The 24,887-nt window shown below is 46.4% G+C and overlaps 1 protein-coding gene across 1 annotated transcript; it reads left to right on the top strand.

Moving 5' to 3' along the window:
- The first annotated feature begins 311 nt into the window (after nucleotides 1–311).
- LOC117648162 lies at nucleotides 312–22,226 on the top strand. Its single transcript, XM_034390417.1, is given in 21 exon segments — nucleotides 312–637; nucleotides 6,741–6,892; nucleotides 8,037–8,175; nucleotides 8,874–9,041; nucleotides 9,239–9,363; nucleotides 10,208–10,372; nucleotides 11,033–11,192; nucleotides 11,305–11,365; nucleotides 12,113–12,254; nucleotides 12,536–12,741; nucleotides 13,372–13,519; nucleotides 13,768–13,863; nucleotides 13,959–14,075; nucleotides 14,349–14,525; nucleotides 14,839–14,925; nucleotides 15,358–15,462; nucleotides 16,759–16,897; nucleotides 17,567–17,802; nucleotides 18,321–18,510; nucleotides 18,513–18,820; nucleotides 20,474–22,226. Coding segments are annotated over 21 exon segments (3,381 nt in total). The 5' UTR covers nucleotides 312–567; the 3' UTR covers nucleotides 20,864–22,226.
- Nucleotides 22,227–24,887: the final 2,661 nt, after the last annotated feature.

The following is a 24,887-nucleotide window of genomic DNA, read 5'->3' as shown; positions in this document are numbered from 1 at the left end:
CGGAGCTCAAAACGCGTCTGGAGTTTTGGCCGCCTCCGCCGGTCTTCTGGCCCACTGTGCTCCCCCCCCCCTCCTCTTTTTCCAGAGGATCCACGCATTGCCCCCCTCTCCCGGATTGATGCACAGCGGTACTCTCTACGCAAACACGTGCGAACCTTCTGACTGATTCCGCGAGTCGTTTTCGTCGCTCCGTCTCCGTCGCCCTCAAGCGGCGTGCCGTGTAGGTGCGCGGGGGACAGAGCGACGAAAACGACGCTCTCGGAATCTGAGCGGCGGCTCGCGAAGCCGGTTCGTCCCCTTGGCGGCAAAAGCAGACCGTCCTGGCCGCCTCGGCAGACGCGGAGTAGCCGGCGGCGAGGCTGGACGATCTAGCCGGCGTGAGGCGCGGACTGAGACTGTGGCCGCTGAGGCAACCGTGCGTCCGAGTGCCATCGAGTGTGTTACAATCGCGGGAATGACAATTGGATGACGCGGCCGCAACAACTATTGAAGACACCCGAGACATGAACTGTGTTTGGTGATTCGATTCGGAGCACAGTGCTCAAGTTGGCACGGGTCCAGTCCACCATGTCGTTTCCCTCCGTGGCCGCCTTGGCCGCCGCAGCCGTGCTGCTGTGGGCTGGAAGCTGCACTGCCGGTGAGTACCCCGGATCATGTTGGAGAAAATGTCGCAGCGGGCTGGGGTTTCCCAGTGGGCCGGGACACCGGTGGAGGCGGCCGAAATTCCAGACGCGTTTAGAGTTCTTGAGCTCTAGGGTCGGTCAGTGGGACTTGAACGGATCGTGTCCGGGATATGCACTCTGAAAACCTTACGATGTATTTTGAGCATACATAACAAACTGATATGCTTTGTTATATATACGAAGTAATAGTTTGTAAATTACGAAGTGTTTTCTTTGTAAGCTTATGTATGCTCAAAATACTTTGTTATACAAACTACTTTTCTTTGTAAGGTCCAAAACAGTTTGTAGGGTTTTCTCAGTGTGTAAATTAATTGGGTCGCGGATTGGGTACAATTTGCACAAATACTTCAGCACAATACATCGAAATTTCAAAACAGAACAAGAAAATTACATGTCTTTGGGTTGAGGAGAACCCACAACCAAAGTTTGATTTGAATTGGACAACCTTCGTCGAAAACCCTGCTCTTCTCTCATAGACAGCTCAGATAGTCAAGTTTTTTTTTCACATCCTTTTTTTTCGGGGGAGGGGGGAGGGGAGTTCAACATCGTTCACGTCTTGCAGTTCTACTGGTCTGCATCTTTTTAAAACAGGTGAGGGGATTGGAGAGGGGGGGGTAGTGTTCTAAATTTCTTCCAAATGAACTGAGCGCATGACGAAAAGTATATCCAAGGGATATTGAAACGCTCTCCTCTGGTTTGAAACTATTCCGTTAGAAAGTCGGAAACCTCCAAACCCCGTTCCTCTCGCAAGGCTAACGCGGGCGCACTTGGCATGCTTTGCTTTGCATTTGCCGGCGTTACCCTGTGTTGGCCTCCCGCGTCGTCTCCGCTCGACTTGAGCCGTCCTGCAGACCGATTCCGAACAGTCGTTTCGTCGCTCTGTCTCTCTCGCACTTGAGGGGCGGTCCGTGCGGGTGTGAGAGAGACAGAGAATCTGCTGGCGCCACTGCAATTATCCAGCTCGCACGTGACGCACACTGGGAAACGTGCCGGCGCTCGTGACCAACAAGCAAGCGTGGTGTTCTGACGTCAAATCATTTGAACTAGACTCACGTCTATTCAATCATGCGCTCGGGAGTCAAAGTAGTCATGCTCTCCCTCTTCGGCCACCGCCGAGGTATTTTGTTTTCGTGTCCGTTGCTCTGTCTGTTTTCCAATTTTCAACATCTACTCTGCAAATTCAACACGCTCAGTCCAGAAACGTGTGACATCACGTTGAAACGAATGCGACAAAATGGCACGTTCCTTTGAGCATTGTGTCACATTCGTTTGAATGTGAACAAGCTAATTTATGGCTGAGTCACATCTTAACGAACGTGACACAATGCCCAAAGGAACGTGACATTCTTGCACATTTGTTTCAACGTGACGTCATGTCCCTGGAATGAGAGGAGGACAGTCTCACACTGTTATGGGTGAACCAAAATATCTCACGCTTTAAGGCCTTGACGACGATTCTGGTGTATAGGGTGCTTCGGAGGAAACCCAGACCGGAAGTAAGTGACAGAACGGGAGAAACAGAAGAGCGTCGCGCGGCTGTGCTGAGCGGTGGTGGGGGCCGGAATCGGCGGAGTGGGGGTAGCATGCGCGCGCCGCCTTCACCCCCACTCCGCCGATTTCGACCCCCACCACCGCTCAGCACAGCCGCGCGACGCTCTTCTGTTTCTCCCGTTCTGTCACTTACTTCCGGTCTGGGTTTCCTCCGAAGTACCCTATTACACTTGATGGTGTGGGTGTCGTGATACTGAATCAAACCGTGTGTCGCACTTGCAAGTGTGGGACAAAAGTGGATCATTTTTGTGAGCGTGTGACACGTTGGTTCACGCCTAATGTAGTGTGAGACTGCCCCGATCCTTGGATTTGCCGTGTACACTGGATTTGCGATCAGAGCACTTTCAGATTATTTAGAGAACGGTTTCCCGCATTAGTCACGTCTCTGTGCAATGTCTGCTGAAAAAATGTCACTTTGCAAAAAAATGGTAAAATTAATCTTTTTAAGGAAAGAGGCACCACGGGCATCTCAAACACTCATCTTGATAACGTTTTGTGAGATGTGTCAAGGATTTTCGAATGAAGTAATTTGGACATAAAATTGAGATTGTATTGAAGAAAACGATAGACTTGGTGCACCTCATGCACAGTGCTAGCTGCGTATCTACGCGAGAACGAAAAGCGGCGTCATTAATCACCGCTCTGGTCCCTCCCAAGTATCCAACCATTTTCACCACAGAGAGAGAGAGAGAGAGAGAGAGAGAGAGAGAGAGAGAGAGAGAGAGAGAGAGACAGAGACAGAGAGAGAGAGAAAGAAAGAGAGAGAAAGAAAAAGAAAGAGAGGGAGAGAGAGGGGGGACTTTTCAAGCCTCATAGGAGCCGTGTCTCTTGGCTCTGACGTCTCCGGGAAAGTCGCGACAGAAATTGGTGGATTACCCGGCCGCCGCGAATAGGTCAGCACGTGAGGAACATCTCAATTTGGCGAACCTGTTTTGCTCACGTGCGGCTCGTAGGCGTGGCGGCCGGGTCCCCCACTGACTCAGTCGTAGATGCGGCTTGAGCGGCACACAGTGGGCCAGAAGACCGGTGGAGGCGGTCAAAATCCCAGACGCGTTTTGAGCTGCAGAGCAGGGTGTGCAAACTTTACATTATCATTACCTTAACGTTAACTAAGGAATTAACGTTATTACTATGACTTTTATTTTGTTAGCTAATGTTAATATCACAAATATTATATGTTGAGTTTATTAACGTTAATTCTTTGGGGCGGCCATTAACGTTATTGAATTATCGATAATAGGTTATACCGAAAAAACCACGTCTTCAAACATTATTGTTAAGTGCTATAACAGTTATGAAGAAATAACGTTAATATTTTATAACGTTAATGTGCACATAACAATTGTGGACTTAAACATAAAATTCGTGGTAAGCAAATAACGTTAACTATTTTAACTAAAATCATTCGTGGATTTCGTGGCACGCAAATAACGTTAATTGCTACAGTTAAAATAGAGAATATAATTGCCACCCCGCACTTTGCAAACGCAATTGTGCATGGCACGCTGTCCTGAACAGTGTGCTTGTCAGGCACACAACAACAGTGTGTCCGACTGAGACTGCATGGGTCCTAGGCACAAAGAAACCCCCCGTCTCATGTCGCGAGGCACGGCCGGCACAGGAAATGGCTTCCACTGAATTAACGTTAATAATCGTTATGGTTCCGAACATTTAATATTGGTACATGTGCTAATAGTTACAGCTAATTAACGTTATGACACGATATCATAAAATAAAAAATAAACAATAAAATGCTACAAATAAAAACCTTTATTCTTTTAACATAAGTTGCTCTGAAACTGGATTACCGTCTGGAGTTTTGGCCGCCTCCACCGGTCTTCTGGCCCACTGTACGGCGTGGGAATGCAGGAGGCGCGACTCCGAACAGTTCGTTTTTCGCTCGGTCTCTCTCGCACCTTTGCGGTACGGCCCATGAGTGCGAGAGAGACAGAGCGACGAAAGCACGGTTCGGAATCAACCTGAAGAAATACGCAGCCGCACTGGGAAGGAGTGCCCCGCTAGGGACACTGACGTCAGACGTACCAATGAGAAAACTGTCTCATTTCCATACACAATTAATTTACTGAACTGTTCAAAATAACTGCGATGCATGTTTAAACGTTTACGAGACAAGTACGTATTAGGTTGAAATTTCTGTGGAGTTCCTCCAAGGAGAAATAGTCACCGAATCTGACATAAAATTTTAAAAACCAAATGCACTAGATACGGACTGATATTCTTTTCGTATGAAAGCGGATGTTCTCACGCAACAAAGCGACGCTGTCCCGCTCTAATTTCGGAGCCTCTTCCCAAGGCGTTTAGTTTGTTTTTCTAGTTCAAAGAGACTAGTGACGTCAGCTGTACCACATTCCTTGTGGCGTCGTGGTTCGCACTGTTTTTCGCAACTGTCTTACTAACAAATTGACATTGCAAATTTTTTCGGGTGGCCAAGAGTTTTCAAGCCTTGTCGAATTTTGTCGCAGTATATCCGCAAAATGCACCGTTGGCAGTTTCTTTTTTTTACTGAAGGTTACGTTATAAATTTCACAGAATTGATTAAAATTTTGTTGTTGTTTTTTTTTTAAATTGCAATATTTTGGTAAACCATGACTATGCACTCGCACAGTGGACCAGAAGACCGGGGGTTTTACCGCCTCCACCGGTCTCCTGGCCCTCTGTGCCTCGTTGTCCAGCCGAAACCGGTAACCAAAACACATTCGTCTGATTTCTCGTGACTTCTTGCAAAAGTACTGTGCCAATCGCTGTTGTGCCAAGCGCGTTACAATAACAATAATAATAATTCGACCACACATCAATTTGGGACGAAAGGAACACAATATTGGCTCCGAACATGCGTTACTTTGAGACCCCAATAATTTCTTAGCATTTGCTAAGTCCTTCACTGTCGTTTCTTGTTCGTAAGAATTTCACCAAACCAACAGCTCACAACGAAAATGCAAAGGATTCTGTTTCTTAACATTAACCCTCCGGAACCCTCATTTTAACATCCGTACCGTTCTGGGAAGCTGAGAGGGAAGGTGGCTTTGCCAAATTTGCCAAATTCCGCGTGCAAATGCGTCGCCGAAGTTGGAAACAAAACATCATTACGGCGGCGCGGCAGGGCACAGCTTGGCACGGCACGACACGGCAGGGCACGGCACGGCAAGGCGAGGGTCGCTGCCACCGATTACTGTCATTACCCGCCTTGGGTCGCTGCATCGTCCAGCGCTAATAGCATTGTTGTCCAGGCAGGATTGTTATCGTCCGTTGTGGCCGGTCGGTGCCTCTTCGGCTGCCGGGCCGCAGGGGGCCAGAAGACCGGCGCTGGCGGTTTAAACCTCCGGACGCGTTTTGAGCTCCAGAGTCGCTAAATGGGACTCGGACCGAACGTGTGACCCCACCTATGGATTCCTCGTTCGGAGAGCAATCCATTGGTGGGGTCACACGTAAGGTTCGAGTCCTGTTTAGCGACTCTGGAGCTCAAAACGCGTCTAGAATTTTTGCCGCCTCCACCGGTCTGTCTCGCCCACTGTGCCGGCCTTTCTCCCTCTGGAGGCGGGCGTCGTGCCAACTGGGCAGCAAATTACGCCGCGCACGACACACCAAATGTTATGTACAATACGGAATGTTACAGGTTTTGGAGGCAATGAACTTTGCGTACCATTTTCGTTCAAAAAAATTCAGAAGTTTTTTAATTAACGTGGAAAATTCCGTACAAATTTGTACGAAAAGTTCATTTGAACAAAGGACTCGTTCAAAATTTGGACAAACTCATAATTGTGATGCTGGCTGAGCAGCTGTCCTTTAAGAAGGGAAACATGTAATAAAAATTTGCAATTCGAAATTTACGAACACTCTTAAATTTGAGTCGAAACGACCTGTCCAAAATGCACGGACCTCCAAACACACTCTTTGAAGTTCTTCGAAATTCGTCTGAAAACACGTCGATATTTGACAGCAAATTATCAAAACTAACTCATCCAAAATTCAAGTGAAATGTAAACATTTTGAGCACCTCGTTCGGGGAGCAATCCTTTGGTGGGGTCACACGTTCGGTTCGAATCCTATTAAGCGACTCTGGAGCTCAAAACGCGTCCAGAGTTTAGGCCGCCTCCGCCGGTCTTGTGGCGCGCTGTGCCGGCGCGGCGGTGGAGCGCCTGCGCGCCGCCGCATAGGCTAGCCCGCAAGGCACGCATGAGTGGATGCGTCATGGTTGCCTATCCTCCATTACCGTTACCATTAGAGGCTAGACCACACTGATAGGCGCTTGGCGCTCTACGCGGCTCTACGTGTTGCCACTTAAGCGTATGTCAGCCTTTCCATATTTTCATATAGAATTAATACACGAGGGAACCATTGGTGGGGTCACATGTTCGTTTCGAGTCCTTTATCGACTCTGGAGCTCAAAACGCGTGTAGACTTTCGGCCGCCTCCACCGGTCTTCTGGCCCACTGTGCGGAGTTTCTGTGATGATGACTTCTAACAAGTGGTTCTTTTCCCCTACAGCCAACTGCCCGCCGCTGAGCTTCAAGACGGTGGACGCAGAGTGCCGCTGGGTCATGGGCCGGCCAGTGGCGTGCAACGCCTCGTGCGCCCCCGGCACCAGGGCCTTCTTCTCCTGCAAGCCGCTCTACCGGCTGCCCCTGTCCGTGCGAGCGGTGAGTACTCTGTTAAAAAATCTGAACACTGTGGCGAAAAGCTACGGAAAATTCTGTAAACAGCTTGTGGTAGTTCTCCGTAGCCCCCTTGTCAATTTTCTCCGTTGGACCTTACAGCATTCTCCGGAGGACCTGACAGTCTTCCAGGCCTTACGGAGAAGACTGTGTGGTCAGACTGTAAGATCCTAACGGAGGGTATTGATAAGAGGGCTACGGAGAATCCGGGCAAAAAATTGACTGAATTTTCTGTGTAGGTTTCTCTTAGAACGAGAAATCCACACTGGCAAAACTAAACCGTAGTTGTACGCTTCATTCATGCATTTAGATAGGAAGAAACACTGTTAAAAAATGGTTGTATAGAAACAATCAGATGAGTGAAAATTTAGTCGTTCCAAAACAAAGAATTTTATCATGAACCAAAGCGAAAGAAATGTCGTTGAATCTTGTAAGCGACAATTTGTCGTTGAAGAACAAAATTCTTGTTATCATCCTTAACGATACTATTTGTATGGAAACAAAATCTTTTGCAATTATCTGCTCAATTAAAGCAAATTATGAATTATCAACTATTGGCCTTCTTTAGTCATAGCAACATTACTTTTATTTAAAAAAGATCTAGGCAAAATAAATTTAGCCACAAAAGTACTCCATGAATACTTGTCCCAGACATTACAAAATCTTTTTCGACTTACAACACTTGTCGTTGACCAACATCATTTGTTGTTGGTCAACGACTTGTATTTGAAAGTAGACTGCTAATGTGTTATTACAAGTTAGTCGTTGTGAAATTATCCTTTAGTTCCAGTACGAGTTTGGTTAAACAAGCTATTCGTTCCACAACAAATCTTGTCGCTAAAAAAATTAGCGATAAATGTTTTGCTAAGTTACGACAAAATTTTTGTCAGTGAAGGAGCGCATGAACTGTTGTACGCTTGAAGAAGGGCGTACTGGCTGTACGCTTCACGAAGGGCGTAATAGTACGCCTTAGTTTTACCAGCAGTGCATTGGTGGGGTCACACGTTCGGTTCGAGTCCCATTTAGCGACTCTGGAGCTCAAAACGCGTGCACAGTTTTGGCCACCGGCGCCGGTGTTCTGGCCCACTGTGCTCTGGATCCGCGTCTTATTTGCAATGGGATGTTGCAGGCCGCAGCGTCCGCCGCATCGGCCGCCTCGGCTGCTTCGGATACTCGGATCAGCTTGGACGTGGACGACAACGGCATGGAGTCCTCCATGTGTCGAGAGAATGGCAACTGGGCCCCACTGCCGTTCACCTGTGTCCCTGGTAAGATATGCGCAGTTTAAGTCTAGCTCGTACAAGGAAAGTGATTAAAAATTACACTCTCAGCACTGCAAATCCGGTGGTAAGTTTACTTGCCACAAATTTGGCAAGCCGTTTTGAATGCCAAAATTTGGCAAGCTTTGGTCGAAAATCTTTATTAGCTCGCCAAATTTTGGCAAGCTGGTGGGTATTTCCGGGCCAAGCTTGCCAAATTTTGGCATTCAAAACGGCTTGCCAAATTTGTGGCAAGTAAACTTACCACCGGATTTGCTGTAAGGTTATTGACTTTGCATTTTTTTTTCATTAAGTACGTATGAGTTTAGACCAGGACAATACTTAGTATTATTTAAAGCACTTATGGCTTTTATCCTTTGCAAAATAACTGACGAAAACAAACTGTCAGCACACTATTTAACAATTCCTAAGAATCTGTGTACTGCAAAACTTTGAGTGCACAGTGAAAACTCAACGAAGAATCGATTCGTGATACGAAGAAAATGAAGGCATTGTAGAAGAAACGCTTCGTATTATGAAGCAAAATCCTTCGTAATACGAAGCATTCCTTCCTAATACGAAGCAATCATTCAATGCCTTCATTTTCTTTGTATTTATGAAGAAAATGTTTAGCAGGTTTTTAAGAGTGTGGGGGACTCCTTATGAATAACGGTGTACACGTGACCTTGCTGACACCTCTTTTGCAGAGTGCGGTCGCCTGGTCGGCAACGGTGAAACGCTCATCGTCGACGGCAAACCCGTCAACTCCCCCATCGAGTACCCGTGGCACGTGGCCGTCTACGACAAGAAGTTTAAGGGCGGCATCGCGCAGGTTTGCGGCGGCACGCTCGTCACGACCAAATTCTTCGTGTCGGGTAAGTGGCCCACTGAAGGAATACCATTCAGAAAAATTTGATCACTCTAAAAAACAATAGAATACCCACATGTACGCTCACATGACCTAGGATTTGTCACTCAGTCAATTTCCCAAGTGACTTTTCCTCAGTGACTTCCTGAATTCATTCTTATTAGTGATGTGAAAATTGCTTACACGTCACTTGTTTGTCTTCAGCTGCCCACTGCTTCACATCGAAATCCACGGACGTTGCGATGAGGCCTTCGGAAGACTTCGCTGCCGCCGTGGGCAAGCTGAACCGGGAATGGAACGCCCCGGAGGAGTCAGCCCAAAGACGAGATGCAAGTAGCCCAACAATCCTGTCCAGGATCACTAGCGCGCGAAAACTATTGCAATTATAATTGCAAAACTCCAAGGGTTTTTTCTGTATCCTCTAGGTACGTATCGGCTTGAGATGTAAAAGTTGCATAAAGATGACCCCACCTTAAATTCAATTTAGGATGGGGTGATTCACGTGAATACCTTTTCTAACTCCAGCCGATTGCGAGATGCAGAAATGACGTTAATTGCAAAAGTGTAATGTTTGCGCACCCAGCTATGTTTCCATTCTAATTGAACCTCTGCACTTTCGTTGTTTGAGTTCTGTCTTGTTCCGCTATTCAGATGTTTTGTTCTTTCATTATTCCGCTGCGAAAAATGAAAGCAAAATGACTTGAGAAGATTTTTCTTCGTACCAAAAAGAAAATCTTAAATCAAGAACATTTTTTCTTGTAAAACAAAAAAGTTTGATTCGAGGAAACTTTTCTTTGCAGTACAAAAACAAAACTCTACTGCAAAAATATTTCTGTAAAATTCTTAAACTGAAGTCAAGTCTTGGAGTGCCACAGTAAATGTACAAACACGCAGCGCATGAGTCGCACTGTAAATGGCTTACGGTAAAAACGAACTCCATTTCTATACAATACGAAGAATTTTCTGCAAACATTATTGTTTTTTTTACTTCGTAATGTTAAGCTCTTTATTTGTACTTTTCAAAAAAGAGCCGAAAATCCAAAAAGAAGATTCGCAACATAAACTAATTTATTTGTGCTATGTTTGCACTCATTTCTTCGTACACATCTGCCAAACTAACAGTAAGAAATTTAGAGTGTAGGACAGTGAATTGACGGCGTTTCGCTCTGCCAGGTGCTCCACATCCACATCAACGGCTACGGCGGCTCGCGACTCAACTTCGTCCGCGACCTCGCGCTCGTGGAGCTGACGAGGCCGGTGACGCTGACGGCGTCCACGCTGCCCGCGTGTGTGGACTGGGGCCACCAGGAGAAGCTTCGCAGCGGCGACGTGGGTGCGGTAAGTACAGAATCGAGAACTACACGGTAAAAACGGTACCTGCTTTTCCCAGGAAGCCTATGGTAAAGACATGGGCAATTTCCAGGGGGTTCCCGGGAAAACAGGAACCGTTTTTACCGTGTACCAAGTGCACAGCCTATGGCAAAGACATAGGCAATTTCCAGGGGTTTTTTATCGTGTACCAAGTGCGCAGTGGGCCAGAAGACCGACGCCGGTGGCCGAAACTCTAGACGCGTTTTGAGCACCAGAGTCGCTAAACAGGACTCGAACCGAGCGTGTGACCTCACCAGTGGATTCCTCGTCCGGAGAGCAATCCATTGGTGGGGTCCCAAGTTCGGTTCGAGTCCCATTTAGCGACTCTAAAGCACAAAACGCAGACAATTTGATTCTTCATGATTAAAGACAACTTGATTCTTTCCATGTTTAACGTCACTTTGATTCTTTATGTTTAACGGCAACTGGATTGCGTACACTCTAAATGTTGTACAGTGAAGATTCTCCATATTATGGTGAAAATGGTGGTGCAGCTGACTTCGTAACATACCATTGAGAATTCACTGTACCTTATAGAGATTTTGACGAATTTCGTTGGTATTATGGAGAAAATCACCACCATATTATGTTGGTGCAGCCTTTCACCGTGAGACATTTACTGTGTAGGTGATAGGCTGGGGCGGCTTCCTCAACGCCCCCGTGAGCCGCACGCTGCACGCGGCCGAGCTGCCCTTCGTGCCCAAGGACAAGTGCATCGAGACGATCCCCTCCAGGCTGGTGCCCTACGTCATGTCCAACGACCGATTCTGCGCCGGCGTCATCAACGGTCAGTCCGAGGGGTGACCCACTGTGAAATTTTGTATAGTACATTGATTGTGCGAATGTGCACGATGCACTTGTCACAATATATTATGTCTAGTGCTTTGATAACTTCGCAGGGACCACAGTTGCGCACGGAGACAGTGGCGGTGGACTCGTCTTCCCCAACAAACAGCGCAGGTAAGAAGCGAGTCCTCGAGCGAGTCAACACTGTAATTCAAACGGTGAGACATCTCACCAATTTTCGGCGATACAAAATATATCACCGAAAAACAGGTCGTACACGAATGTATCACCGAAAAAATGGTCGTACACGCACACGGTAAAAACGCTTCCTGGGAATCCCAGGAATCTCCTGGAAACTCCTATACATTATAACATAGGGCTCCTGGGAATCCCAGGTTTCGTTTTGACCGTGCATGTATCACCGAAAAAAAGGTCGTGCACAAATGTATCACCGAAAAAAGGTGAGACATCAGCGAGATTAGCCCTTGTTTTCCTGGGGAAGTATCACCCTTTTTTCGGTGATACATTTGTGTACGACCTTTTTTCCGGTGATACATTCGTGTACGACCTTTTTTTCGGTGATACGTGCGTGTACGACCAGTTTATCAATGATACATTTTAGTATCACCCTTTTTCGGTGAGACAGTTATGTCTCACCCCTAAGAGAGTGAGATGTATCACTATTTGATTTTCAGTGAAGTGCTTCGCTTTCAAAGTGTGAGGAAAATCCATTGGGAGTATGCATTACAAATCCAAGAAGCGTGGACCACCCTCAGTTGACACTTGGATTAAGCAGTGTGGTGGCACTGGAAATACGAAGTTGCATGCATCCCAACCAAAATGAAATATGAATTGATCAACCAGAATAAGATGACAAAATGGATAAATTGTCATGCTGATGCGTTTGCCACTGTTTTGCAGGTGGTTCTTGCAGGGTGTGGTGTCGGTCGGGATGCCCGAACTGCGTACCTACGCTGCCTTTACCAACGTGTCGACCTTTTCCCGCTGGATGGCAGACAAGATTCAAGACGAGGAGATTCGAGCGGCAGCGGCTGAGCACCATGTAAGTACCAGTGGCCAAAGGTGGCCAAAACTCTCGAGGCGAGCTCCAGAGTCGCTAAATGGGGCTCGAACCGAACGTGTGACCCCACCAATGGATTGCTCTTCAAACGAGGAATCCATTGGTGGGGCCACACGTTCGGTTCGAGTCCCATTTAGCGACTCTGGAGCTCAAAACGCGTCTAGAGTTGTGGCTGCCTCCACCGGTCTTCTGGCCCACTGTGCCTTGGTTACTCTTTCAAGTTCTCCCCTGAAACTTCCATGGAATTTCTTTCCGGTTCGCAGGTGCCGCTGGAGATCCCGCTGGAGTACACTGCCAGCGACCTGGACGAGGAGCACCGCGTGGCCTACCACCGCGAAGACGTGGGTCTGAACCTGTTCCACATGCACTGGCACTACTTCTACTACAAGTACCTCAGCCCGCCCGAGATGAGGAAGATGGACCGCCGCGGCGAGCTGCTCTTCTACATGCACGGCCAGCTCATTGCAAGGTCGGTGGTCTACACTGTCAAATAAATTAATTTATTACCGGAAATCTGGTACGGACAATAAGCAGAAGAGTCGAGTGGGGAAAAACGAAAAAAAAAGCTTGGGACGTCCGTTGCTTACTCAAATACAGAAGCAGAAAAGCTAATTTGAAGATTCCGTTCACTCTGAAAACGTTACAAACTATTCAATCCTAACGAAGTAAAGTTGCTTGATTTAAAAAAAAAAGCAGTAGTTTGAGCATACGTAAAGCTTGCTAAGAAAATCCTTCGTAATTTACGAACTATTTCTTCGTATTACATACTGAATAGATTGTACCTTCCCCTTGCTCAGAATTCTTTGTAAGGTTTTAAGCGTCTTGCAACCAAAGAAAATTTGTGTGGGAAACAAATAACTTGTTGGTTCAACTACCATATGTTACGAGAATTTCTTATCAATGTGATTTTATTGCTTCAACGTGTTTTCTTTTGGTAGCGCCAACAGATGGTTTGTAAAAGTCATCTGTCAATAAATTTTCATTTGCTCTCCCAACAATCAACAATCCAGCTGAATCCGTAAAATCATCCGTTGAAGTATAAGTAAAGGTTGTGCCACTTGTGTGCGTTGGGTTATAAACCCTTCACTGCCCATTTCAGATACAACGTCGAGAGACTGAGCAACCATTTACCCCGAGTGAAGAAGCTTGTGCTGCGTGAGCCTATCAAAGAAGGATACTACCCTAAACTTGATACCTTGGTAGCGTCCCGCGTCTGGCCCGGCCGTCCGCCCAACACTCGCCTGCAGGTTGGTTTCGTGGGTTTCTTTGAACTTGGTTTTAATTTTTCGAGCAGTAGCTGCACGCAACTTTGTAGGGAAAGTGCCTGCGATGTGGCGACTTAAATTCAACGTGGCTGAAAAGCACCAATTGTTGTTGTTGTCGTGTTGCACGCGTGGGGCGCGCCTCAAACTGTGAGCTAATCGATCTAACAGCATGCGTTGTGACTCGTCTACTGTCATGCCACTGAACCTTGTGGCACTTTTTTTCGTTTCAGGACCTCAATCGAGATGGCATGAAAATTGATATAGAGGATTTGGAACGCTGGACTGCCCGCATTTACGATGCGATAGCCATGGGATATTTGTCGAACGTAAGTTGATGGAGTGCCATTTTGGTGTAGGTTTCACCATTCGACCACCGTTTCCCTCCCAAACTTCTATTTAACCGTAATATCAATATTTGCAGTCGACGGGTGGCATCATTCCCTTGACGGAGGAAGGAGGCGCGGAGTTGCTGGCCAACACGATCGAATCGACCTCGCTGTCTCCGAACGAGAAATTGTATGGAGAACTGACAAATTTGGTACGTATTGCTCGTGCTTAAAAGGAAAAGAAGAAAAAGGAGCCCTGCTATTAATCTTGAGACGAAATAACGTACCAGTTCCAAAATAATTTCCCTTCCACTTTCCATTGTGGGCTTTCAACTGTAGGCCACACCCTCCAAAAGGACCGTGTGATGTCACAGTCACGTGATTGAATTACATTGGCCACTCCGTTAGGACTGCCATGCAACGACTGTGGCGTGACCGACCGTGCCAGTGTTACTGTAATAACTCTGGTTGTTTGTCCTTTGCAGGGCCATATCCTTATCTCTCTGGCAGCCGACCCGGAGAACCGATACCTCGAGTCCTTTGGCGTGATGGGAGACGCTGCCGTGTCGCTCAGGGACCCCGTCTTCTACCGCTGGCACACGTACATCCAGGACATCATGTACAAGTACAAGGACACCCTGCCCAGCTATTCCCAGCGCGAGGTAACCGTCACACTGTCTTCTAGACCGGCGGAGGGGGACCAAATTTTAGACTTGTTTTGCGCTTCAGAGTCGCTAAATGGAACTCAAACCGAAGTTGCGGCCCCACCAATGGATTGCTCTTTAAGTGGGGCCGCACGTTCCGATAGTCTCATTAAGCGGCTCTGGAGTTAAAAACGCGTCTAGAATTTTGACCGCCTCCTTCTGGCCTGCCTACTGTTCGTCTCTTGGGACCGAACAGGAAATGGTTAAAATATATCTTCAAACATTTGCAAGCCACAAAATGCCGAGATTAATTGTTTTCACTATTTTTCAGCTCGGCTTCGATGACATATTCATCCGCGGAGTCGACGTTTTCTCGGAAAACTCCAAAGAACCAAATCTGCTGTCGACCTACTGGCAGGTAATTGTTTCATGCCTCTTCATCCACTGGAAGTGCACAAATTGGATGAACGCTGATGTGAGGCTTTGGTTCAATGTTCGTGGACCTCGCATTTTGATCTCCAGAGTCGCTAAACAGGACTAGAACCAAACGTGTGACACCACCAATGGATTTCTCGTTCGGAGAGCAATCACTTGGTGGGATCACACGTTCGGTGTACCCCATTTAGCGACTTTGGGGCTCGAAATGTGACTGTGCTTTGGTCACCTCTACCAGTCTTCTGGCCCACTGTGAGTGAGACAGTGAAACGGGGATTTGGAACGGTCTGAGTTCAATTGTTCAAAGTAAAGCATGCTTCAGCCAATACTAAAGTACATTCTACTTGGATCAAGAAGAACCTCATCCTAACGCAATTTCCAACGCCGTCTTATGCACGTGTTGGATGTCTTCCAGGCTAGCGACCTGATGCTGTCCCGCGGCCTGGACTTTTCGCCTCGGCAGCCTGTGTACGCGCGTCTGATCCACCTGCAGCACCAAGAGTTTTCCTACAACATCCAGGTAAGATTCCCGTCCGTTTTCGGAATTTCGAGCGATGTTCCACGTTTTTTCTAGTAAAACGAAGGCATATGAACTACGTCCTTAAGGACATTAACCCTTTAAGTCACTGTGTCCTTCCAGAAGGACGTTCCCTATTATTGCCCCTAAAACCCATTCAAACCACTGTTTCCCCATCAATGTTGGTCTGAAACGCAAGCCCCGGGTGTCCTGAGTGCAATTTGAAATTTCCAGACCGGAAATGCTTAGCGCGAGTCCGTTGGGGGGCGATGCCTAGAGCCGGTCATCGCCCTCCCGGGCAGCTGAGTGCCGAGTAATGTTTGTGGGCCTGCCATTCGGGGCAGTGAGTATATTCTTGAATGGAAAGTGTCAGAATTTGTAGTCAAAGCGTCACTCTTTCAAGTAGTGGTCCAAGATACGAGAAAACTTGAATAGTTTCCGCTGTGTGATAGTTTTGTTTTTACTGTCATTCCTATAGGACACTGTGACTTAGCGTTTCTTCAGAGGCTTCTTTTGTTTTCTCTTGTGGGTGAAACAAACAAACTATAGTTGGATCAAACGGAAGAACACGCAATGCTTTTTGGTCGATTAGTTTCCGAGTCATGGATTGTCCTTCCAGAAGGACATTGTGACTTGCTGAAAAACAAGGTTTCCACTTTTGGCGTTCCAAAGGATGAATTTTTTTAAAAATTGGTTTGAATTGATGCGTCGGCCACTTTTGAAGACACTTACAAGTCACACATTCCAAAAATTCCAGCAAATGAATGATTTTCCATGTTCATCCGAAAAGTGACTTTTTGGTACATGCTTCATACAGACTAATTACACCCGATACTGTCTTGCATGGGTCAAATAGACTTGCACGGCGGAGGATGACCCCGAAACACCAGAATACCATATCAGAGTGGCACTATTGTCAGTTTGACCTCAGGACCTTGCTTTCCAGCAAGTCACAATGTCCTTCTGGAAGGACAATCCATAACTCGGGAACTAATCGACCGATTTTGATGATATTGACATTTTTGGATTCAGAAAGGCTTCAGCATGCATACTATGGCTCTGTTCATTACTTTTTAGCCCATATTCTGGGTGCGTGACAACGGCCTTCATGGGCGTGAATCGTTGCCCTTAAGGCGCGTGAAAGACTGTTTGCCTTGAAGGGTGTAGTTTTTAAGTCTTTGTTTTGCCAGTGAGAGCGGCAGGGCATGGTTTAGATGCCTTTGTTTTACCAGTGGAGGGCATTGTTTAATTGCCTTTGTTTCATCAGTGTTGATTTATTCTCACGCATCCTTCTCACAGATTGACAACAGAGGCAACTTCCGCAAGGAAGGCTACGTCCGAATCTTCCTGGCGCCCGACGTCGACGAGCACGGCAAAACCATGGCTTTCAACGACCAACGCCACTTCATGATCGAAATGGACAAGTTTGTCGTCAAGTGTAAGTGCTGCTGATTGTGTGAAACCGATAGTTGAACAGTATTACGTTTTGTCTGTCGGTCGCTGGAGGAAAACGAGTCTATTGAAAGCTATTGAAAAACACACTCTGAAAACCTGGACAATCTCAGTCCATCTTAATTTAAATATCATTTTAATGATGACATTCCCTCGAAATCTTACGATGGCAAAATTTTAATGCCCTTCCAAAAGCGTAACCCTATTACGCGAGTTATTACACCCTCTAAGACCGTTAATGTCCTTGGGCATAGTTTTTATGCATTTCCTTAACCAGGACTGATAAAACCTTACAAACTATTTTAGGCCTTACAAAGAAATGCAGTTTGTTATTACAAAGTATTTTGAGCACACAGAAGCTTACAAAGAAAATACTTCGTCTCGTATAACAAACAAAGTATACTTACTTACTTACTTACTTTACTTACTTTACTCACTTTACTCACTTTACTTACTTTACTCACTTTACTCACTTTACTTACTTTACTCGCTTTACTCACTTTACTAACTTTACTTACTTTAATCACTTTACTTACTTTACTTACTCACTTACTAGTTCGAATTATGTATATGCTCAAAATGCTTCGTACGGTTAGGGCAGTGAGTGTTAGGGCATTTCATTCTATGTGCCTGACCGCTCTTCCCCGTATTCCAGTGAAGCCGGGCATGAACGTGGTGCGGCGTCGGTCCATCGACTCGTCCCTGACGATCCCCTTCGAGCGCACCTTCCGCAACCTGGACGCCAACCGGCCCGGGCACGCGGGCAAGCGGCGCGACGAGTTCACCTTCTGCGGCTGCGGCCTGCCCCAGCACCTGCTGCTGCCCAAGGGGGACACCGACGGCGTCAAGTACAGCCTCTTCGTCATGGTCAGCGACTACGCGCAGGACAAGGTGGGTGGAATCTCCGATTCGCTTTCAAACAGTGCACAATCGATGCGCGTTTATTAGACCTGCACAGTGGGTCAGAAGACCGGTGGAGGCGGCCAAAATAGTAGACGAGGTTTGAGCTCCAGAGTCGCTATAAGTGGCACTCGAACCGAATGTGCCACCAACATAAGAAAAAGTTTTCAGACTCTCAGCTTTCAGAGGTGTGCGAATTTTCATCCTTGAGGATTTCAGACATGTTTCTGACATGCTGGTAAAATTAACACGAGTGGGGTTCATTCGACTAAAACTCATCGAAATTCGACTGAAATTCATCGAAATTCGACTGAAATTCATCGAAATTTGACTGAAATTCATCGACATTTGTCTGAAATTCATCGAAATTCGACTGAAATTCATCGACACTTGTCCGAAATTCATCGACACTTGTCCGAAATTCATCGACACTTGTCCGAAATTCATTGAATTTGTTCACTGAAATCGACAGTGATTTCCGCTAACCGCTGCCGTTTGTCCGACGCCAGGTGGAGCAGACCCTGCAGGGCTCGTGCAACAAGGCCCACAGCCTGTGCGGCGTGTTCGAGGGCCGCTACCCGGACAAGCGGCCCATCGGCTTCCCGTTCGACCGGCGGCCGCCGTCGCACGTGCGCACGCTCCGCTCGTTCCTGCGGCCCAACATGTTCGTCCAGGACGTGGTGGTGCGGTTCAAGGACACGGTGTGCTGGCGGCGCGCAACGTGACGGTCTTCGGCACCGAGACGGACATCATCAAGCTGCCCATGCCGCTGGGCGTGAGCGCCAACCGCATCCCGGACCGGCAGGCCTGGCGCGAGCAGCAGCAGCCCCAGGACGACCCGCCCGCCAGCGGGCCGCCCAAGCAGTGGCAGCAGAAGCACAAGCGCCAGGAGCAGCCCGACGAGGAGGAGGAGCAGCAGGGCCTCGAGCAGCAGCAGCAGGAGTGGGAGTACCAGCGGCAGCAGCAGCAGCCGGACCGGCGGGAGCAAGACAAGCGGCGGCAGCAACAGGTTTGGGAATAGGCTTTCCGTGCACTGGTGAAACTAAAACGTGTGTTTGGGTCAACCTCATGCTCAGTAATCCTTGACCTATCACAACACAAGGATGAAAAAAAAAAAAACAAAAAAAACTTTGAATTTCGGAGAACACATTTTTTGACTTCACCTGAATGTTTGATGAATTTAAATGAATTGCTACCAAATTTCCACGAATTTCAAGGTGAGTTTTCACTAAATTCTGAAAAATTTCCTTGCCTTTAAATTGATGAATTTTCAAGAAACTTGAGTTAAGCTCATGATTTTCAATTAATTTGGTGTGCAAATCTTTTGGAGTTGTTTCTCCTTGTCAGAACTCATAACGAATTAACTTACCTTAAGACAACGTTAGTGATGGGTTTAAAGTAAGGATTGTTACAAATCGCTCCAAAAGATTGCACGATTAAATTCCTGAAGATGGAACAATGAGTACCGTTTCTAAAGCTTTAAAAGTCACGAATTGAAACTTTAATATTTAAGATATCGTGCCCCTTATGGGGTAAGTTAAGGATCGCCTGGTTATGCTAGAATATGTGACGCTTGAAATCCTTATGTATTTGGAGAGGGGAAATCTGAGCGGATGATGTTGTACTCTAAATGTCTTACAATGAAAATTCAGCTGTCTTGCAGTTAATTCAGCGCAAGCATAGCACAAAACAATATTATCCTTTCATAAATACAATTCAGTTCAGTATTTCCATTGAAAGATACAAAAAAACTTCGTTATGCGAGGAAAAGCTGCCTTTGTGTTATGCTTGCGCCATTCCCTATCGTAAATTTCTTCGTAAAGACATTTAAAATTTACGCTCGATTTCAAGAAGCATTAACTGATTTCACTTAAAAACTGAGTATACTACGCTTTAGTTTTACCAGTAGGAAAGAAACCAGCTCGGGAAAAAGTCCATAAAAGCTGTTGCTTGCCATTGAATATGTTTTTGACTGATCGGGAACTCCCGAACTTAAGTTTTAGTAACGCACAAGGTGAAAAAAGTCCAACGGCGTGAGACACTATGTGATTTTGTGCCTTCACAAGTGAAAGACAGATCCCAGAACTACGTTTTATGTAGTGATTGCCACGGACCCGTCATGCTGAGGTGCCAATCTTTATTTTTACAAGTCATTACACTAGCGCTTTTCATGATCTTTGACATGCCTCCATTTCGAAACATGGCTTCATTAATACTTGTTGCAATTTTATCTGTCGCAATTGAACATGTTTCTTTGTAAATAAAAGCTGTATCGTTTTTAACAGTAATGTTTCTGACTGATTTATTTGACAAATATGCAACCGTAAGGACGGATCCAACCACGTTCTTTCCCCATTTTATTGGGTATCTCCCTCCCCCCGCACAATCGGCCAGAAAACCGGTGGAAGCTTTCAAAATCCCGGACGCGTTTTGAGCTCTAGAGTCGCTAAATGGACTGGAACCGAACGCGTGACCCCACCAATGGATTGCTCTCCGAACAAGGAATCCATTGGTGGGCTCACACGCTCGGTTCGAGTCCTGTTCAGCGATTCTGCAGCTCATGACGCGTCCAGAGTTTTGGCCGCCGCGCCGGTGTTCTGGCCCACTACTTTTTTCCCTACAAGAGTCGTTTTCGAAGTACTTTAACCTTTCTATTTGGCAGGACCAATTAAAGCGACAAGAGGAGCAGCAACAGAGTCAAGAGCAGCTTCGGCGAGAGCAGCTTCAGAAAGAGCAGCTTCAGAAAGAGCAGCTTCAGCAAGAGCAGCTTCAGCAAGAGCAGCTTCAGCAAGAGCAGCTTCAGAAAGAGCAGCTTCAGCAAGAGCAGCTTCAGCAAGAGCAGCTTCAGCAAGAGCAGCTTCAGCAGCAAATGTGGGAAGAACGGCAGAAACAGCGACAGCAACAAGACTGGGCCGGGCAGCAGCGGGACTGGGAGGAGTACCAGGCACGGCTGCAGGAGTGGCAAAGGCAGCAGAGGATCCAGCAGGATCGCTGGCAACAGCAGCAGCAGTGGCGGGACTCTAGTGCGCCCGATGTCGTCTACTTTGTATGATCTCGCTAGTACACTGTTAAAAATTCCGTACTTTTTTTACGGAGACGGTACAGAAAAATATGGTACGGAAGTACGGAGAAAAGTACGGAACGTCCGTACTTGCTCCATTTGAAACCATGTAAACGGGTACGGGAAAAAGGTACGGAAGTTCCGTAGTTGGCAAGTACGGACGGTCCAGGCAAATTATTGACCAGACATGTTCCGTACTTTTTCCGTACCTTTTTCTCACAGTGTGCACGACTTTTGCTTAACTCGGTAACTTCCACCCTGAGAAAATTTCGGCTGTCACGTCATGACGATTTCAAGGCTTATATTCTTGACTAGAATGTCATCAAACAAACCAATTCATGTCATTGTTGTCACGCCTTTGGAATAAGTATTGCAGTTATAGTGGAAATGTTATCAATTTGAGATGACTGTCAGCGTTTTAAAAGTGATGAAAATGACGTTAACGTCAATGAATATTTAGTCATAAAGAGAGAACAAATTTGTGAATGCGTTGAGCGTATTGAGCAACGATAGCGCAAAGAAATCTCAGGGTGCGAGGTGGCCGATCACATGTGCTTTATACGATGCAACCAAACGCTGCCCAACGCGCCTAGCACAACTAGACAATAGACACAATAGTACAAATCTGAATTAAACGCGCCACTGCGTAGTTTGCTATTGGTGTAAAGACGGTTTGGACAATCACAGGTCCTGTAAGAAGGAAATTGACAAGGAATGCTGGAAATAGATTTTAAACCGAGCACGTCAAGTGGACGATTTTGGGTTGAACCTCTCCTCTTTTTCGTTTCTTTCTTTTTACGGAAAACCATGCATCATGTCTGAGTTCTTGCCTACTCGATTGCTAAGCAATTGTAACCAATCCATTGTTCCTTTCCTTTAATCTGATTCTGAGCAGTTCTGAGCCGTCCATGATCCTCTTCCTATTTTTGTATACACTAATAAAACTTTTGGTGCTATGCTCGTAGATTATACATAGCGTAAGGCACATTTTCTTGCACAATTTATTATGTTAATATGTTTAATATTTTAATGGGCACTCATGTGATCAATTCGCGACATGATAGCGGAGTGATTTCTTCTTTATTTATGTAGAATGCACATCGAGTCGGTACTGCCGATTCGAATTGGTCTTGGGCTTTACAAAGTTCACGCGTTGAAAGGTTCAACCCTGTCAAAGATATCAAAATGTTGGTCAAACTAACCTCCTGACGCAGCGGTCAGCAGCGGCTTAAGGGGAGGTTCTGGTGAAAATCTTGCCATTTTCCAAATGGATCCTACAGTCATAATTTGTTCGGAATATAAAATTTTTCATTTAGGAGACTAAAATTTGACTTTTGAAGGCACATGCCAGGCTGTAAACCCAGTCGAATTGTCTTTTTGAGCCTATTTTGGCTGTATCTTAAAAAATCTCCTTGCGCATACTAATTTGTCGTAAAAGGTTGACCTTGACATTTTTCACTTCTTCGACTCATTTTCAAAAGATTCCGGCATGCAGAGCTCAAAACTTCCATTATATTATTAGTTATTAGCTTTTAAAGCTGAAAAGTCCCTAAAATTTGTCTATTTTGTACATTTTTGATCAATTACAGTGAAATGCTTGGTTAGAAAGCTTGCGAATAAAAATGCAATTGACATTTTGAGATGTGCATGCCGGCATTTTTAAAAAATGAATCGAAGAAGTGAAAAATGTCTAAGCCAACCTTTTACGACAAAATAGCATGCGCAAGAAGATTTTTAAAGTTATAGCCTAAATGGGAGAAAAAGGCTCTGCGACTGGGTTCAGGGCATAGAATGTGCCTCCCCAATAAAAATTTTTAATAAATACTTGATAAGACATCAAATTTTTAACAAATTTTCACAGTGGGACCTATATAGAAGAAAATAGCATTTTCACCAGAACCTCCCCTTAACAAAACCTGCTAAAATGTATTTTTTAAAGTTCAGCGAAAAATGTTAGTACTGATACCGTTTCCTAGGAGAAAACAGGCTGTAACGAAGTGAAATTGACGTCACATAGCTGGGACGCCCATCAACTGCCATCTCAGACCAGCTTATTACATTTTAATTTTTTTAACCAATTGTCATTGAATGTGCTGTTAGTTCTACATGGAACTGAAATCGGGTTAGGTGATAAACAGAAGATGGAAGAATTAGCACACGGCTGTGAAATAAATCTGTAATAAAATATGTTTAGATTTTAAATGGGTTTTCCAATCCTGAAATCCTACAATGCGTTTGCTTGTTTCTTTTTCTGCTCCAGCATCACATACTCCAATTAAGGGCATTTAAAATATCTGGTCCCGAACGTTACAACACACTTGGCTTTTTTCTAACCAAAGTGGTCGACCAACGCCGTCTAAAACACTGATACAGAACTCTGCTACGGGTCTAAGAAACAGATGACCGCTGCTCAATCACCTTTTACACATTCTGTTTGGTTTTCAATATGGCACCGCCAATGACGGAAGTTAATTTCTGGTGCGAGGAAAGGCTGTAGACGATGGGTTGCCTACCTTTCGGGCGCACGCTCAACCACAAACATCAGAATCAGTTCGGAGTCAGGGTGGCTCGGGTAAGGCGACTGCGTCGCTGAAAAGGAAGTGGATTCAAACACTCAGCAGATAATTCCTAATTTCACGACTCCAATCCGGTGTTATCTGTCTAAGTTACAGCGCAGAGGTCGCCAGAGTTCCGGTGGCTTGGTTGGTTGAGGAGATGTCTGCCGCGGGAACAGCCTGGGTTCGAATCCCAGGTGGAAAGATTGGGCGGACGTGTTAGCAATCACTGGTAAAACTAAAGCGTAGTATAACCCACTGTTTTCAAGCGTAATCAGTTTACGCTTGAAATCAAGCGTAACAGGCTCATCCGCCAAGATTTTCCCTATCTAAATGCATGGGGAAATTTCTAGCCTATGCTTGATTTCAAGCGTAACGTCTTCAAGCGTAACTTTATGTTTGACTCAAGCATAGAGTTACGCTTCAGTTTTAGCAGTGATGGCTTGGTGGCTCAGACGGTAGAGGTGTTGGCCATCAAATGTTGGCCACAAAGTCGTGGGTTCAAATCGCAGGCGGAATAACTTTTCCTTAATTCAGTTCTCAAATCCGATACCATCAGTCTAAGATTGGGCAGGTTGCCCACCAGTGTCTCGGTGGCTCGGATGGTATAGGCGGTGGCCGTCACGAGAGAGGTCTGGGTTCGAATCCCGGGCGGGTTCATCTTTTCCCGAATTCAGTTCTGAGATCCGTTACCACCACTCTAAGATTGGGCAGACCCATCAGCAGTGGCTTGGTGGCCCAGACGGTACAGGTGTTGGCCACCACGTGTCGTGGGTTCGAATCCCAGGCGGGTTCATCTTTTCCCTAATTCAGTTCTCAAATCCGCTACCATCACTCTAAGATTGGGCAGATGAGGCATCAGTGTCTCGGTGGCTCGGATGGTAGAGGCGGTGGCCATCACGAGAGAGTCCTGGGTTCGAATCCCAGCCGCAATAACATTTTGCACACGCCGCTACGCACTGAACGGCGCCGTGAGGGTAGGCCACCCATCTGACACGTCACCGCGCCCTGTTGAAAAATAAAGAGGCATGCTGGCTATAAGAAAAGCAAACTCGCGTTTTTCCCCTCCTGAAAAGGCAAAAGAGTTCCCCTCATCGGGTCCCCACCCCCCCTACCCCCCCTCCCCGGAGGGAGGGTGGAGTAGAGGCATCATAAAGGGTATATGGAAATTCAGTCCCGGGAATACTCCCAGACGAACCGACCTGGTGGCGAACCAGGGCCTCAGAGAACTGTCGTGCCGCCGCCCTGCCCACTACGCTACGGCGACACTTACCGTACGGGCACGTCCAATCTTAGAGTGATGGTACCGGATCTGAGAGGTAAATGCAGGAAAATATTCAGTTATCCCGGGATTCGAACCCTGGGTCTTCTCGTGGAAGCCACCGCCTCTGCCATCCGAGCCACTGAGACACTGATGGTGAGACCACCCAATCTTAGAGTGATGGTAACGGATCTGAGAA

The sequence above is a fragment of the Thrips palmi genome, unplaced genomic scaffold, assembly GCF_012932325.1.
Source record: "Thrips palmi isolate BJ-2018 unplaced genomic scaffold, TpBJ-2018v1 HiC_scaffold_3, whole genome shotgun sequence".
Taxonomy (NCBI): Eukaryota; Metazoa; Arthropoda; class Insecta; order Thysanoptera; family Thripidae; genus Thrips; species Thrips palmi.
Note: the sequence above shows the minus strand (reverse complement) of the source record. Positions and strands in the feature narration are given on the sequence as shown.